This window comes from Osmia lignaria, chromosome 14, assembly GCF_051020975.1.
Source record: "Osmia lignaria lignaria isolate PbOS001 chromosome 14, iyOsmLign1, whole genome shotgun sequence".
Taxonomy (NCBI): domain Eukaryota; kingdom Metazoa; phylum Arthropoda; class Insecta; order Hymenoptera; family Megachilidae; genus Osmia; species Osmia lignaria.
The window spans coordinates 314,389-332,298 of NC_135045.1; the positions used below are offsets into that span (position 1 = coordinate 314,389).

Here is a 17,910-nt window from a genome sequence, read left to right on the forward strand (position 1 = left end):
TTATCATACCAGTACATGGAAGTACATGGAAGACAATGTAGATGTAAAGATTAAAAATACAAATTGAAAAAAAAAAAATTTATTTGTAAAAAGATGTATTTTTTTTTTGTATATTATATGTCTTTATTGTGTAGCTAATATACACATTAAGCTATTACAAAGTTTCACGAACTATTTCTTCATATCCTACAGATAACACACAATATTATTTATTGTTTTTGATATAAAGTGGAATCTATAATTTGAAGTTTCAACGAATTATTTTATTCTCACTAATAAATGACTGATACGAAATTATTGCGCTTGGACGTTTACAATATTATGTTTTAGTGATCCATAAATATATTTGTTCTTAAAAATGAAGAAAAAAACATATTTTCGCAAACGTAATACATAAATTACTTAAGGTAATCTTTAAAATTGACAGATCGTTGCTTGTACAAGTAAAAATTCTGATACTTTATTCTATTATCTATTACTTTATCATACATTGTTATTTCGATCGAAGTTATGGAAAATGTTAATAACAAATTAATTATAATAATTATAATGTGCAAGAGAAAAATTGTATGATTTTAAATGCTATAGGAACTCGTATGTACAATTTCATAAAACATTTCATTTTAAACATTAATTAACATATAATATTTTCAGTAAGATTCTGTACTGAAGCAAAAATAAATTATAATACTTGTACAGAGCAACAAATGCACTACAGTATACATAGTATTATGTATACTATTCAGAACATACAAGTAAACTATATTTTAGTTTGTAATGTACGATTTTATGTTTAGACAAACATGTAAGTAAAAATAATCGTGCTCGAAGTAATATTATATTATAAAAATGTGTTTGGCATATCACTTACACTTTACACTTGTAAGAAAGCTTTAGGTACATAGAATAATTTTGAAAATAATGGTAAACAAAACTAGAAATTTTTCTTTTACCGAGTAACCGTGATATTCTCGTTATATGTATACTTATGTACGTGAAACCTAAAGCTGTTTCTTATAAACATTGCGTGATCCACAGAAAGTGGATTGAAAAATATATTCTTAACCGTATTCTTTTCCACTTATAAAGAAAAAGCTGTATAGGAGGAAAGGTTAATTAAGATCGTGAATCATTTGAACTAGTAACAGTTGGTAACTGTCTTCAGTCTGATATTATAATCCATGTACCGACACGACCGATGATATTCCTCTATTGTACGAACAAAGAAGCTTTGATTACATGATTCGATGATTCTTTACACTAACTAGTTGGAGGTGGTGGTGGTGGTGGTTGGGCCAACAACGTAGGCAAAGTATTGAGATCAATTCCAGGCGGAGCTGGTGTTTGCTGTTGAGGAGGAGGTGGAACAGGGGCTGCTGGTGGCCAGCCACCCATTTGTTGTGGCTGCCATCCTGGAAATCCCGGTGGTGGAGCTGTTCCAGGTGGAGGTGGGCGCATTGGTCCTTGTTGTCCTTGTTGCCATGGTGGAATACCCATTCCAGGGGGTGGCATTTGTGCTGGTGGCATTTGTCCAGGTGGTGGTGGTTGATTATTTCCAGCCATCCAAGGCATCAACGGTGGAATATTTGGTTGAGTAGTAGAACCAGGTGGTGGTGGAGGTGGTTGCATCACACCAGGTGGAGGAGGCATACTAACTGGAGGTTGCCACTGCATGTTCATACCGTTCATATTGTTTACTTCACCTTGACTCCATGGTGGTGGAGCCATTCCTGGTGGTGGCATCATTGGGCCACCTTGCATCATTTGAGGTGGTGGATGCGCTGGTGCCGCCATTAAAGCACGAGGTGCTTGTTGTCTGAGGCAAGAAGAAAAATAGTTATGAAGCATCTGTATTATTTATATCCTTTGTTTACAATAACTTATAAGAATAAAGATTAAAGGTTACCTATCAAAAAGACCAGGATAATTAGGATTAGGATTTGGTTGTCGTGGCTGCCCGCTTTTAGATCGATCAGGTGGTGGACCTTCACCCAATTCTGCCATAAGAGACATATATTCTTCATCTATTTTAGCTTTATCTCCACCTGGTCCCATTCCTCCCATTCCTGCAGCAGCTGGTCCACCTTGTCCGGGTCTCTTGGATCTACAATCACGCGCAATGTGACCTGCTCCCCCACAGCTTGAGCATACTATATTGTTTGTTACGTTCGGTTTGTCCGGGCACTAAAACAGTTAACAAAAAAATAAAATTAATTTCTGACATACATAATAGAAAAAATAGTATGATAAGAAATTATGAACTTACTAGCCATGACTTATGATCGGACGCGCCACAATTAGTACAACGTGGTCCATCATTTTCGCGCAATGTTCCATTCAGTAAAGCTAATTCTCTAAGCTGATTGCGTCGTAAATCATTCTGTCCCTCTGGTACTTCTACACCTTGTCGTATAATTTCGTGAATCTGTTGACAAAAGTATTTAAAAAATTTTTCTATTTTAACAAGAATTTATAATTACATTTCACTGTAAATACATACTCTTTCAACAGCTTTCTTTACAGCATCCAAATTATTAGCAGTAATATATGCATGTAAAGGTTCATCTTCACCAGGTAAAGGTTGACCGTCTTTCCTTCCAACTTTTCCCTCTTTTACAGAACCTTTACCACGGATTATAATCTTTGCTCCAGTCTCCTTTTCCATTGCTGTAATATTGAAAAAGGTAATGTAATATTTATATAATATTGCTTCAAGTTAGTTAAACTTACATTTCAATGTGTTTCCACGTGGGCCAATAAGTAGACCAACGAAATTAATATCTGGATGTTCTTCCTGAGGTATCATGACTTTATCATGCACTCGTATTATCGGTGGCCTAGAAATAAAATGTAGTAAGTTTTACACTGTTTACAAACATTACAAAGTATAATAAAATAGGTAATTTCTATGCAAAAGAAAGAAAAAGAAGAAGAAGAAAAAAAAATTAACTTTTACTAACTTATAATCTGGTGGGGGTTTGAATTCTGGATTAATTTTGAGAATCTTCTGAATAAGATTATGACGTTCTTCCTCCAGTTTACGTCTAGTACGATATTCTCGTGTATTCAACCGTTTACCATCGCTACTGTATATGGGTTCTGGAGATGGAGATCTGTAAAACAAAAGAACAAGATTTTGTCAAGAAACAAAGTTTGCATCAAGATGATGCTAGCATACAAGCAACCTGATCCTACTATGATTGTGTGATTAAGTGAAGAAAGAGCTGCTGTTTATTAGCAGAAAGTTGGAAATTAGGATAATATTTTGATCGACTGTTTCAAGTTATTAGGCTTTAGTATGTATTTCACATATATTTCGTGTCTTAATAAGTAGAATTCTGACCATGTTGGAAAAAGAATATTATTAAATAATTAAATAATTCACAGAGATTATTTCAAGTGTAATATTTTAATTTTATTTTCAATTAAAGATAAAGATTGTTACTTGTATCTCACAAAGAAGTGTTTGTTAATACTGAATTAGTCTGATAATGAGTAATGTTATAAAAAGATACATGAATTTCAAATAATAAAATTATCGATTAATTGTAAGATACATTATAACTTTATTGATTAAACAAGAGTCAACCTTCCAAATTTTCCAACAGTGCCAAGGTATCAAAATAAAGAGTAAAAAATTATATAATGTTAAATGCAGCATTGCTATAAGTCTATTCAGTAGGAAACCACTGGAAGACTGCGCGTTTGTGCACGGCAGAAATCGGTATGATGTCAGCTGCTAAGATAGATCCTGTGATTATTAAGAAATAATTTTTTTGGGTTAGTTAATAATTTGTATATCTTACTATACTGTATAATACTAATGAAACACAATGATATAAAATAATGGTTCCAGCTAAAATCAGTACAGTTAAACCTATTGGAATAAATTAATTTATTAGAAAAATTAATATGTATTCATTTAAGTTGCACCTGAAAGTAATGTAATATTGATCTTTACAGTGTTATGCTTATAGTAGCACTTAAAATTTTATCATTTTCAATATTTTCCTGTAATCTGCTGATTAAGTTAAAATCTATTGTAATTAATTCATATAATACTCCTGTAGCATTATAATACCAAAAACAATATGGACTGAAAATGCCGTGCAAATCACGGCAGCCTATTAAGAAAATGTGTCTGTTAAGGTGCTCTATGCATAAATTACCGTTAATTTATAAAAATTACCAATAAGGATAATTTATAATTATGCAGTATGGTAATTAAGTTGAGCCTACTGACTTAAATAGAATAATCTGCATGAGAACACCTCTGAATTTCCCTACATGTGCAAGAATATAACTATTTGAAAGATATATGGACTAGAATATACCCACTGTGTGTTAAACACTGCTACTGTAATTGTCTTTTTATTTATACGTTATATTTATATTTATATATTAAATAATATAGGCAACATTTTTAATTATGGAGAGAATGTTTGAAAGTAATTTTAAAATAAAAGTATTTATTTTTTCAATACTTTCAATTATTAACAATAGCATGCAATCTATTTGATGCCTTAATCTTTTGTTTTATACTATTACATAGTTCTTGTAGCAATGTTTAATAAAAAATGAATTAGTAAAAGAAATTGATTAGGGCAAACCAATATTATCAAAATTCATCTTCTGTGCTGCGTTGAGGCTTAAATCAAGCCCAATCTTTTCAAACAGACATCAGTATCCCACATTAATTGTACTGGAGCCATATCATAAGGCCCCTGTATTTATGGGTTGCTGAATGGTCAGTAGATAGGTATTGTAGATATGTTATGGTCATTTTTGGTATGTAAGTTTCGTTCAAACCTTTCCTCAGGATTAAGTGGAATTCCAAGATCTCCAGTACGTAGTTTCCTGCTGATTTCCTCAATCTGCAGCTGAACTGTAAACCAACGGGTTAGAGGGGGCAGAAACCCCAACAGTTAGATATTGCCAATTTGCCATAACCATACATTCTATAATGTAAGCATGTTTTAAAAGTGTAGAATATTCACCTAAGTCTAAGATTTTGTCAATTTCCAAGGTAAATATTTCAATAAAATTCATGCTTCCATTTATATATTGTTGAAATACATGAACACGTTTAGTGTAGCTTTTTGATGAGTTATCACATAACTCACAATTAAAGAATAAGGTTTAAAAAAAAATTAAATACGCTAAATAAAGTTAATTAAAAAATTTTATATTTATTATGCAGCAAAATTGGCAATTCCTATTGCCAAACTCGCTTGTGCAAAATATTTCAAAGGGCAATTATTACTTGCAGCAACTATTAATTTTAAATAATTCATACATACTTACATCTTTCATAGCACTATAAATTAGGTTTCAGAAATTGAAATGTAGAAGCAAGATTCTTAAATCACTTCCTGCCCATAGATGTATTATATATGTATATATAATAACATAATTAAATCAAATGAATCAAAGAATAAATAAAATAAACTTACAGAGATAAGCCTTCTCCTGTTCAGGAGTCAGGTTAGTTGGTAGAACTGTAGGCATGCCCGGTATAAAAGTTTTGTCATGTTCACTACCGCCCCATCTAGTTTTCCTCCTCTTCCTACGTTCCTCTTTCGTCTCTTTCTCTTGTTTACCATCATCTAAAATATTGTCAGATTATTTATAGCTTTATATATTTATCTATCCATATACTATTACAAATCACAAACATATTTTATATTATTTAAAACAGATAGGTTTAGTATTTAAAGAAGTAAAGAAAGAAAAGAATATTAAACATAATGGAAGCTATTTATACAGAATATTATATAGAAATGTTATTGATCAAAATTAAATACATAAACTGTAAACCGTGTTAAACGATGTATGTATATGATTAACGACTTGTATACATAAAATCAGGTCGCGCAACATGATAATGAAATCAAATCAATGGCGTAACAAGGACAATTAGAAACTTACTTTCTGCTTCACGTTTCCTGGTATTATTTGTTGTAGAATTAGAATTGAAGTTAATCTGTGTTCCATTTGCAATCGCGGCACTCACCGCGGCAGCTGCTGCAGCTGCAGCGGCCGCCGCGTTCGCAGTTGCTGCATTTTGCTGCGCGTTTTGCAAATAACTAGGATTTAATAATGACGTAAAATTTCGTGACTGATTCATTACGTGGAACTTGTCACAGACGTGTAATACGTCGAAATAGATGTGCGCTCAGCGGCGCACAATTGTTTTCTTTTTCTTTTAAGTTGAATAAAAGTTTACACACCACAAAAATGGCGAAGGAATACGACTGACGGAAACCTTTGCTTCTTTCATGGGCGTACCGGACACGGATACTGTCTTCTAGAGTAAAATTAACGAAGAATATTCTCGCTAGTCAGTATTCCGATGAGTTTTGGAATACCTTTGATTTTAACGTAAGATCATCTCTATACGAAAGTAAAAGATAAATTTGAATTAATTGTATGATATTTTAAAATACATAAATATATGTATGTACATAATTATTTACTTTTTTAAAATAAATATGTATTTATATATGTTTTATACGAACTGATTATTGTAAATAACTTAATAAGCGTTCTTAAACCTATCCATATTTGGAGGATAGTAAATACTTCCGTGTTTCTCACTTATAATATGTATTACTATTGTTTCCACCTTTAATCCTCGATTAAAACCTCTTGATCAATATAAAATTATATAGTAATCAATCAGTAGGAATATTTTTCTAGGAGCGCTATATAACGTGAATGCACTTAAATGCAATGGTGCATTTTCGACCTTTCATTGGTCGGTTGTTACAGGTGTTATATATATTTTCAGGTGCATCCCGCTCAGCTATTGGTCACGGCTATCGATGCAACTGTCGAAATGCCAATTTTCTAAATTCATAAATTTCAATTTGTGTTGTTACCATTTGTAGTATAAAACTCGTATTGAACTTGTAGCAAGTTTTAAACAGATAAAATGCGTTTAAATTTTCTCAAGAGTGGAGATAGCAATATATCCGGCTTTATTTGATCAACAATGGAGTCGAAACGTTATCGGATGCTTTGAAACGTGATGTAACTGGATGTAACGTTATGTGTATAACATCGGAGCTTATTGACACCGGCATTGAAACACTGCTAGTGTCTATGTCTGCTGATCGGTCTGATCGTCATGAACGTTGTTTATATCTGATCGTTTGACAGCCGTTTAAAGTTTAGCGTGATGTGCAAAATGGATTATTTTTTATGAGCATGAGAAACGCAGTTTTCACTGATCGTATAAGGTTTTCCGAAGTAAACGAGAATGAAACTACATCGTGATTTCGATGCGTTGCAACGTGGAAGTGCGTTAGCTTAATTATACGTTTCGAATGTTTTCCTCTATTATCTTTAACTGCGAAACTCTACGGGACACTTCGCGGTATAATGGCAGCTCATAAGACAGGCGGGCAAAGTGCCCGAAAGAAAGTACAGGTACTTGTTCGCAATATTCTTTCTCTCTCGAAACATTTTATTAAGTTGTTAATTTTTAAGTAAAATGTTTTAGAGATTAAAAATTAAGTGTTTGTCAAAGTACCATACATATACGATAAATTTCTGCTCATTCTAAATATTTTGACCGTTAAAAAAGAAAGCACACAATTGTCGAACAGTAACGATACATTGATCAATAATATTCCCAATAGCTACCGTTCAATGTTGGATGGAATTATTGATCGATTTCGTTATTATTTTCTTTTAAGAACTTTTTGAAACATTATTGAACCACGTAGTTACGAACGCATGTTTTCAGCGAATAATGTTATAAACAATTTTCCATATTTGTTTGTAAACTTAAGAAAGCATATTTTATTAAATTAGTAACACATATCAGTTTAATATACATAAATCGGAAATTTGTTGATAAAGTTTATGAACAATATGTTCATACTGCTTTGGATGTATGTACATATGTATATGATAATTACTTTCGCATTGTATATTTGATAAAGGTGTCTATGGTTATAAGAGATGAAGTGGAAAAAAGACATAGAGCTGGAGTTAATTCCTTACAATACGATCCAGCTTTGCATAGGCTTTATTCTGCAGGTAGAGATAGTATTATAAGGATATGGAATTGTAAAAACATGAAGGACCCGTATATCCAATCGATGGAGCATCATACAGATTGGGTCAACGATATAGTATTATGTTGTGGTGGTAAAAATTGTATGTACCTTTCTATTGCATTTTTGAAATGAATATATTTAAATAAACATATATCATAAGACTGTTCAGTTATTTATGTTTCAAAAAGCAGTTTTATTAAATTTAGAAAAATATAATATTTTACAGTGATATCAGCTAGTTCTGACACAACGGTAAAAGTATGGAATGCCCACAAAGGTTTCTGCATGTCCACGTTAAGGACGCATAAAGATTATGTGAAAGCATTAGCATATGCTAAAGATAGAGAGCAAGTTGCTAGTGCAGGTTTAGATAAATCAATCTTTTTATGGGATGTGAACACGTTAACTGCTCTTACAGCAAGCAACAATACAGTAACAAGTAAGAATGTGTAATCGCTAATAAATTTTTTTTCTTATCTTTTGTTTGAATAGTATTTAAATGCCTCGATACTTTACAGCATCTTCTCTTAGTGGAAATAAAGACTCTATATATAGCCTTGCCATGAATCAGACTGGAACAATTATAGTAAGCGGTAGTACAGAAAAAGTTTTAAGAGTATGGGATCCAAGATATTGTACTAAACTAATGAAACTTCGTGGTCACATGGATAACATTAAAGCATTAGTATTAAATAGAGATGGTACTCAATGTTTGTCTGCTAGTTCAGATGGAACGATTAAACTTTGGTCATTAGGACAACAAAGATGTATTCAGACTTATAGAGTACATAAAGAAGGTGTTTGGGCTTTACTGGTAATGTATAATTCTTTTCTTTTTATAAATACTCTATTGGAACGATTATAGTAAAATAGAACAATAATTTTCAGGCAACTGAAACCTTCAGTCATGTGATATCAGGAGGTAGAGACAAAAGAGTTGTAATGACTGAATTATCCTGTTATCCTGAAAGGTATACTGTCATATGCGAAGAAAAAGCACCTGTACTAAAAATGGCAATGACACCTGATCAGTCCAGCATCTGGGTGGCAACTAGTGAATCTACTATAAATAATTGGGTAATGTTACATTTTTCATTGCATATGAAATAAAATCGAATGATAGCATAAATAACTTTTTAAAACATATTACAGTCTATAAGCCAAAAGGATTGGCAAGAATTAGGAATTGAAGATTACTGTGACTCTGCTAGTGGGGTAACATCAAATGTGCGAAATACAGAACCTGCACAAAAGATATTAGGAGGACCCGCAATTCGGCAATGTCATGTTTTAAATGATCGAAGACACGTTTTAACAAAAGATACCGAAGAAAATGTAGCTTTGTATGATGTATTAAAGGCGCGTAAAGTTGAAGATCTTGGAAAAGTAGATTTTGAGCAAGAGATAAAAAAAAGAAATAAAATGGTATATGTTCCAAATTGGTTTAGCGTAGATCTTAAAACTGGGGTATGTAATTTTACAATTTCTTCTAACAACGAGAATTATAATATCTGTGATGTTGAAAATGTTCATAATTAATCGCATTCCTGTAGATGTTGACCATTCATTTAGGACAAGATGAAAATGATTGCTTTTCTGCATGGGTTTCTGCAAAAGAAACTGGTCTTGCAGAAAATGAAGCAGTTGATCAGAAAGGTAAAAATATAATTTTTAAAGTATCATTTGTTTGTAGCTTCTTAAAATATTCTCTCTCGTCTTTTTTTTTTGTTTCTTTTTTTATAGTGAATTATGGAAATCTTTTATTACAAGCTTTACTTGAACATTGGTGGAGACCACTGCATGCTGATGATGAAAATGAAGGTAATAGCAATGATGGTAATGGTTCTATACACACAAGGGGAGGAAATCCATATTTTTCAGTACCTACTCATACACCTGTTATATTTAGGTACATAATAATTACTAATACTTTATAAAATCTTTAATTTAATTGTATGTGACAATAATAATAATAACAATAATAAAACTATGACTATATTTTAGTGAAGTAGGAGGAAGACCTTTATACAGATTATTAGTTAGAGATGCCGCAGGAGAAATGGAGGGTGTTCTCCTAAATGAAACAGTACCAGCCTGGGTAGTTAATATTGTTGTGGACAAAAATCTTCCACAATTTACTAAAATATCTTTTTATCTTCTTCCACATGCCACATCTGGTGTAAAAAGTCTTAAAAAGTATGCGATAAATGAATGTTTATAGATTTCATGTGAAAAAATATATATGTGTATCTGATATATAATTAAAAAATATTCTTATTTTTTCAAGGGATCGCTTGATTGCAAACGATTTTATACAAATTCGTAAAGTAGCCGAACATGTTTGCGATAAAGTGCTTGGTGCAGGAAGCGATTCGGGATCAGTGGCTGGTGCTGGAAATACTGTTTCTGGAGGTTCCCCAGCGGGGGATAGAACAAATACAGATTCAAACGCTGATAATTCTTCGCTGGCCGAAGAAAAAGTAGAACTATTATGTAACGATCAAGTTCTAGATCCTTCCATGGATTTAAGAACGGTACGTTTCAAAATTGGGTAACTTATAAAAAAGTATGTAATTACATTACCTTATGATTTCGAAATTTTTAATTATACTTATTTAATGAACATTAGGTCAGACATTTTATCTGGAAAAGTTCGGCGGACTTAACACTTCATTATCGGCCAGTAAAATAGTTAGGGCTTAGTACATCAGAACAGGGATCTCTAAAATGTGCCTGGTTTTTTACTATCGTAAAGTAGGTAAATTTTTATTATTTTTATTTAGCCTTTAAAAATAAAAAAGAAATAAATAAATGTAAAATGAATATATTTCAGAATAACAGGAGATATGTGGACTAATTGCAGAATACGGCACCTTGCGCTATCTCCTTTTCATGAAATGTTCAATCGATTTTCGATGGGTGTTTCATTAGAAGCTGTAACCGAGGACGAATAAAAACCAGGTTACATACAAAGTATTTAAAAGTGAATGTGTTTAAAGGCAATAATGTGTGGAAGTATTAGCATAAATTGTTCGTGTTTGTATATATCCTGTGGCCAAAATCAACCTTACAACATAAAATAGTAATTTCATTTAGTCTGCTTTCAGAAACGTGTGTTTTTTGTATTTAGGTATATAGTATTAAATGCTTACTGTCAGCCATTTATAGTCTTCCCACTTCGAAAGTACCAACGAAAAAAGTTAAGTACAAAATGCTGCATGGTCCAGGAAATTATTAAGTATCATCTTTAAATGCCATGCTCACATTATGCTTCTCAAAGCTTCTGTGTTAATTCTACTTAGTTTTATTTTATAATTTATAAGTAGTACCATTTAACTAACTGGTCGTGTATTCATTGAACAAATGAAATCTGATACGTATGAATAGCTTTCCACACATCTGCCTTGTTATCTTAAAGAAAGGAAGTTATTAAAGGGAAAAGGGAAATGTCAATTTACTACTAATCAAATAATAATTGAGCAGCCAAATTAACAATTGAATATTTCCTATTGATCGTATGGCAAAATAACCATTATATTTGTCTTCGATGTAATAAGATCAAATTCTGCCTTTAGTAAACTTGCATTGATTAAATTTATATTTATTCGATATATGTATGATATAAAAATGTTTCAAATGAGAAGTAAAATATAAATACACTATGGTTGCCGATTAAATGAGTATAACATCGACAGAATTTGGTCTTAAGAGACAAGTTCAACACATAAAAAAATATGTAGTTAATCGTACTTTAAATATTCACCCTCCTAGAATTCTACAAGTTGTACATATAAATGAGACTGTAAGTAACGTCCCCTGGTTATGGTGATGGGCTGTATAAATAAAATTGAAACAAATATTGTATCAAAAACTAAAGCCTTTACGCCAATTCTATGAATTTGGGATAAACGCTTGACTTTTCTAAAACAAAGAGAGTATACTGTTCTTTATTGATACGGCCCTAAATGTTATAATTTTTGTGTTATTTGAAATAACATAGAAGCAATTTTTTAATAAATTTAGAGATTATTCCATTGTTACATTTTAATATGCTACGTGTTGTATAAGTCTATTTATTTGCTAAGCTTTTGTTACATCTATTTAATAATGTAAACAGATTATTTACTATTGCTTAGGTTTCCTCTTTGTTCATTATTACGTATTCTTCAAGCTCTGTGATAAATTTCTCTTGAGCTAAGAATGCTAATTAAGAGAATGGCTACCAAAAATATTGTACATTTGTAGTTAAGTTTGATTCATTTTTATGTTTGTATATCACCATTATACATATATGTGTATATATATTTTTGCAAAGATCCAGTAGCAGTCATCATTATATTGTGTTTTATAATTTCTCTTGTTTAACTGGAATGTATTTTCTTAAAATGACCCTCGTTATTGCGACAGGAAATCAACACGTGCCTGATCATAGATTATAAGTTGTAGGGGGCATTTCAATTACGAGCTAATCTATTGATCTTTTGAGATAATACAAATTGTATGTTATGCTGTTACGATGCATAACCATAGAAAATATTTTGTCAGAATCCAATGTTTAGTTATAAATTATAACGTTTTCATTGCATTTATTTTAATAATCCTAGATATGCAACAGGCAGTTGTGAATTAATGAATTCAATGAGATTACACGCTAATTTAGTAATTTCCTCCATAAAGAATCATCTTAGGTACACTTACTTCTTTTATAATATTAAAATTTTTATCTGTTACTTGCATAATGCGATTAAAATTCATAAAGGTTTACTATATTGTTCAGCGATTTCACGTGTAGGTAATGCTGTATTAGTTTTACACACGAGACATGCATTTCATACAGTATTTATAAAAATTATAACTGAGCCTTCCTCACTAAACAAATAACATTGTTCATTAATGGAAGTATTAATATATAATATTGAAAATTCATGAAATTACAGTTTTCAATGTGAGAGTAACTTTAATCAAAAACTAATTATATACACCCTGTGTTTTTAGTAAGGGACAATGTGAACATTTTCAAAATAAAAAAAAAGTTTGTTAATTCTCACATGGATAATGTGAAATGGTGCCAAATTTTATATTTAAAAAAGTTCTTGTAGTGCACCCATTTCTTTTAACTGACTAAGAACTTTTTTCTGTAAACTGGTTTTTACTACTAATTTACTAAGTACAATAGTTTTAATATTTATTGATTAAGATCATGTATATTAGCAGAAATTTAAAATCACAATAATTATTTTCTTGTGGTTTTAGTATGACATAAAAATTGAAAGAAAAAAAAAGGGTAATATCGTCTCGCAAATAGAAATTTCTATGATCAAAAACGAAATGTTGAACTAAGAATTATTTTATTGTAATTTATAAGCATAATTTATTTATACATAGTAACATAATAAAGAAGATTTTCTACAAATTTTCTACATTTTATTACACAATGAGACGATATTCGTGTAATCTTTACAAAATGATCGATTTTCATCCGTTTGTCAATCGATACGTTGAGAAAAAAAATAGGTCATATACTTTATTGCTATTAGGACAGAAAAATATAATTTGATATGTAACGTTTCATATCATAAATGAAAGGTACAATGTCGATTTCTTTGTAATTACTGTCTACTTTATATTGTAAAATTACTCCAGATTATGTACACCATTACAGAATTATTAATATTTAAATAAAATATCTAATTTAATACGGAATAATTTATATAAATGTATATGTATATAATATTACTGTTAATAACGTAACGTCGTACGTGATATTTAAACTTCATTTTTAAGAATATATTCTACAGCTTCTACAAAAGAGCTGCACACTTTTGTAGGTGGTGGTGTAATTATGTTTTCATCTCCTTCTCGGTATTTCCCCGTTTGTACTAAAATACCTCTAATACCAATAGCCTGAGCACCAGCTATATCATCTTTGACATCCTAATTAATGAAATTGTTAAATAATCGGAAACAAGGATGAGTGGTACTTACTAATAAATAGCATGTATACATATATAAGAAATATTACATCGCCAATCATAACTGCTTCTTCGGACGGTACATTTTCCAAAGCAGCTTTAAAAAATTCTGCAGTTGGTTTGCCGACAATTTCAGCTTTGACATTGGCTGAATATTCTAAACCGGCGACAAATGCACCCGGTCCTAAGCTTAAACCATCCGCTCTTTTATAATAACATCCTTTATGAATCGCTATAAGTGATGCACCATCTAATAGTAATCTAAAATAATAGATAAATCAATTGGTAAATACTATTATAAAAAATCTGTATATAAAATTCTATTATATCTAAAGTAAATAAGATGCACCTGAATGCTTTATTCAGTTCCTCGTAATGAAATTTATCCGGTGCCAGTCCAACTACTACAGCATTTACTTTGTCATCATTTTTCACCAAATTTTCAAAATCTTCGATTGCAACGCGATCAATCAATAACATCGGATTTAATTTTCGAGAAACGATTAATTTCCTTGCTGCAGCCAAAGAACTAAAGATCTCCTCTCTTTTAATATCAAAACCAAGTCCCATCAAACGTTTGTGTAAAAAATTGCTGGACTCTTTCGTTGTGTTAGTAACGAATCTGAGTGGTATATTAGCACTTCGAAGCCTGTTATTATATTAATAAAATTGTTTTATATCTTTCCTTACACCATATACTATATATTTTAAAAATTTATATTTATTATAAAAAATAATTTTTTTATATCAGAATAAATTGGGAAATTTATATCTACGCGCCAATAAATGAAACTGCCGTGATATGTAGGATGCGCCATGACATTCTGTAATAATTGTGAAATACTTTCATAAGATGAGTAAAGAAAAGCACCTGTTTAAAGCTTCCACGGCACCAGAAATTGCAGTATTATCAATATGCAATGTTCCACTAAGATCTATTAGTACCATTCTTATTTGTTTCGCCATATTTTATAAGATTTGGTAATTGAATCCACGGTTGCTCGCGCAGCTCCGAGTTATAATTCACATGTCGCACACAAATGTGCACATAATATATATATATATATATATATACACATATGTTCGTTATGTATACATGTATGCCAAACCGTACGGGCTAATGATTAAAACGTAAAGTTTGCAATTGCACGTGGTTGAGTACATTAAGGATGGCGCTCTCTGTGAAACAGGAAGGCGTAAAACAAGTACCATGGTTTTCCCTGTAAATATTAAAGTTATGAATGGTTCTTTATACTTTGATATTTGTAATTAAAAGCTGTCTTTGTTCTGTAGTACGGAATGGCACGAGGTGTACAAACAAATTTACTCTAATGATGTAAATGAACAAATCAAGGGGTATGAAATGTTACTTACATGGAAAGCAAGGTAATTAAAATATTTATATTTAAGAAAATATCCTGAAATAATAAATACTAATCTTGAGTATTTTAGGATATCAAAGTTACCAGTAGGGGTGGACTGTACTCTTTCAATTTTGCAAATCTGTCTTAGAGACCGTGAATGGACTCCCAAGATTAACAATGGAGAGTTACCAATTAGTTATGAAAATGATTTGTGTTTGATGTATTCAACTGTAATAATGAGACTTTTAAATCATATATCTAACATAGGACATACGAAGCAAACATCCTTGTTTCAGATTGCAAAACAGCTCAATATTCCAGAATGGATAGTTAACTTAAGGCATGATACTGCTCATGGATATGAATTACCATCCATTGGTGTATTAAGAATAGCTACAAATATATTGTTAGCTTGGATACATGTATGTTTGTTTATTTATTTATAATAATAGCGTTTTGCTAAAAATATATGCTTAAATATTATATATTTAAAGGAAGAATATTGGGCAAGTGAAATTAAAAGAATGCAGATGTGTCTTAACAATGATGAGTCTATGAAAGAAGCTCAAGAAACTGAAGAGATTCAGGATTTTGACGATTTAATTGAACTTTCAACTGCTGTTAGTTTATATATTCATGCTGGATACCATTTAGTATCTAATATTCCAGATCTTCAATTAAAGTATGTACAATTTTGAACTATTTCAATATAATAGTAATTAGTTTATATTCATTAATCAATTTTATTAATAGGGAAACACTACAAGATTTACGTTCATATGCCATTTCCTTGTCAGAACAAAGTAACGAAGGCACTGATAATGATAAAGATAACTATATAGATGCAGTTAATGATGACATAAAAAAGGATAAAAAGTACACCTTAGAAACTGCAAGAACTGTTCTTTTATCAGAAATATCTAGATATCTTAATAGAAAATCTATTCCTCATAAAAGAGATATAGTTTGCAATGCACTGTTTAATACAGAAGCTTTCTTACCAAGTCAAGATACTTTGTTAATTTTTACTCAAAGAAAAAATACTAGAAATGAATTAGAGGATAATATTTTGCCATTAGATATGATTAAATTTTGGAAAGACATCATTTTTTTATTGTACGAAAAGGAAATGATGGAAGAACTAATTTTAGGACTACTGAAATTAACAAATAATGAGGAGATAGATAAATCTAAAAGATTACTAGCTGCTTTATGGATAAGTTCTCTATCTTATTGTTTTCTAAAATTGGATTATGCTCATTGCATATCTCGAACTCTAGAATATCAATTAGAAAAAAAGATGCAGAAAAGATTATCACCAACTATTTTTGAGCTTAAAGTCAAAGAAGAAACGGATCGTACTTATCCACATTTAAAAGATATTCTGTGGTTTAATTTATCAGATGTTGTACCATCTTGTTTAACTGACATAAATTTTATTTCAAAACTTATTTTAAATGCAAATGAGTTTTCTGCTAAATTCATCTCACCTATGTTGGAATTAGTAAGCCCAAAGATAGATAAAGAAAATAAACAATTATTACTAAATTTAGTCAATATTTATACTGTAGGAAAACCAACTGATAATAAAAACATAAAGGAATATGAAAAGACCTTCACTATCGAAGATGTTCAGGGTGACGAACATAAATTAAACGAAAATAACGAAGAAAATAAAACTGAAAATAAAATAATTAATTTCCTAGTTGACAAAAAGATTCGAAATTCTTACTGGAAATTTGCAATTAGTAAGTAATTTATCTCGTTCATTAATCAATGTGAATTACTAGTAAAAATAACATAAAACTGCTTTTAGCAAATTGTAATTGGACCGAGTGTCCAATTGGCTTACTTCCTTGGCAACGTGATACCTTGGAAGTTTTAAATCCATTGAAGACTGCATCACAAAAGCATAACGTCTCAATTTTAGAATCTGAAATTGTCCCAGGAATTATTGATCGGAAGGACTTAGAGAAGCAAAGCCAAATTAACTGGGATAATGTTTTGAGGAAAAAGAAGCGTATGAAACGGAAACATGAACGGCGGAATGCAGATATTATAGTGAATAGAGCATTGGAGGCTGTAAAAACGCAAAAATAATGTGTTACAGTTTTATTATGCTTTAAGTGTTTTATTTATAATCGGTATGTTCGTGAGAAGTATAAAAATAGAAAATAATTAAACAATATATTTTTGTAATTTACTAAATAAATTAGATAATTGTAAAATTTGTTAGCGTAAAGATTTTTTTAACTATTTATTATAAAATTTGTATCGATAAATATAAATTTTTCAATAATTCAGTTAACATTAGATGTAATCTTATTTATAAAACGGAAAAACTGTTTGTACACTTTGTAACAACTATCAACAACATAATATAGGTACTCTATGTATTGATATCCCATAAAACGCTAACTTTAAATAAGTTTATAACGTTTTGTATACATATACAAAAAATTATAAATTAAATTAATTCATACAATATATATTCATAATGTACACGTA

General features: G+C 30.7%; 4 protein-coding genes across 7 annotated transcripts; 2 read left to right on the forward strand and 2 right to left on the reverse strand.

Annotated features, from left to right (window-relative positions):
- Positions 1–103: 103 nt before the first annotated feature.
- On the reverse strand, positions 104–6,305 carry SF1 (splicing factor 1). 2 transcript variants are annotated; one of them, XM_034335424.2, is made up of 9 exons: positions 5,454–5,592; positions 4,998–5,372; positions 4,810–4,885; positions 2,961–3,113; positions 2,731–2,837; positions 2,501–2,667; positions 2,267–2,425; positions 1,907–2,184; positions 104–1,816 (listed from the first exon to the last, which is right to left on the reverse strand). In XM_034335424.2, exons 2-9 carry the CDS (start codon positions 5,047–5,049, stop codon positions 1,261–1,263), a joined length of 1,548 nt encoding a protein of 515 aa, XP_034191315.1. In that variant the 5' UTR covers positions 5,050–5,372; positions 5,454–5,592; the 3' UTR covers positions 104–1,260. The 2 variants fall into 2 exon arrangements, with proteins under 2 accessions (XP_034191315.1, XP_034191314.1); XM_034335423.2 differs by lacking the exon at positions 4,998–5,372 and adding an exon at positions 5,929–6,305 and having other exon boundaries at positions 105–1,816; positions 5,454–5,606.
- Positions 6,306–6,793: 488 nt separating this feature from the next.
- Positions 6,794–11,435, forward strand: LOC117609282 (WD repeat-containing protein 48). 2 transcript variants are annotated; one of them, XM_034335420.2, is made up of 12 exons: positions 6,794–7,431; positions 7,950–8,166; positions 8,293–8,505; positions 8,585–8,880; positions 8,955–9,143; positions 9,219–9,533; positions 9,620–9,722; positions 9,810–9,975; positions 10,071–10,262; positions 10,354–10,600; positions 10,696–10,824; positions 10,900–11,435. In XM_034335420.2, the coding sequence occupies exons 1-11, from the start codon at positions 7,384–7,386 to the stop codon at positions 10,756–10,758; spliced, it is 2,049 nt and encodes a 682-aa protein (XP_034191311.1). In that variant the 5' UTR covers positions 6,794–7,383; the 3' UTR covers positions 10,759–10,824; positions 10,900–11,435. The 2 variants fall into 2 exon arrangements, with proteins under 2 accessions (XP_034191311.1, XP_034191310.1); XM_034335419.2 differs by having other exon boundaries at positions 10,696–10,820.
- A 1,982-nt stretch (positions 11,436–13,417) lies between these two features.
- LOC117609292 (haloacid dehalogenase-like hydrolase domain-containing protein 2) lies at positions 13,418–15,050 on the reverse strand. 2 transcript variants are annotated; one of them, XM_034335442.2, is made up of 4 exons: positions 14,819–14,960; positions 14,388–14,687; positions 14,089–14,299; positions 13,418–14,000 (listed from the first exon to the last, which is right to left on the reverse strand). In XM_034335442.2, exons 1-4 carry the CDS (start codon positions 14,854–14,856, stop codon positions 13,833–13,835), a joined length of 717 nt encoding a protein of 238 aa, XP_034191333.2. In that variant the 5' UTR covers positions 14,857–14,960; the 3' UTR covers positions 13,418–13,832. The 2 variants fall into 2 exon arrangements, with proteins under 2 accessions (XP_034191333.2, XP_034191332.2); XM_034335441.2 differs by having other exon boundaries at positions 13,419–14,000; positions 14,910–15,050.
- Positions 15,051–15,123: 73 nt separating this feature from the next.
- LOC117609283 (uncharacterized) lies at positions 15,124–17,902 on the forward strand. The gene is made up of 6 exons (XM_034335421.2): positions 15,124–15,260; positions 15,332–15,424; positions 15,491–15,824; positions 15,897–16,084; positions 16,156–17,150; positions 17,219–17,902. The coding sequence occupies exons 1-6, from the start codon at positions 15,208–15,210 to the stop codon at positions 17,500–17,502; spliced, it is 1,947 nt and encodes a 648-aa protein (XP_034191312.2). The 5' UTR covers positions 15,124–15,207; the 3' UTR covers positions 17,503–17,902.
- Positions 17,903–17,910: the final 8 nt, after the last annotated feature.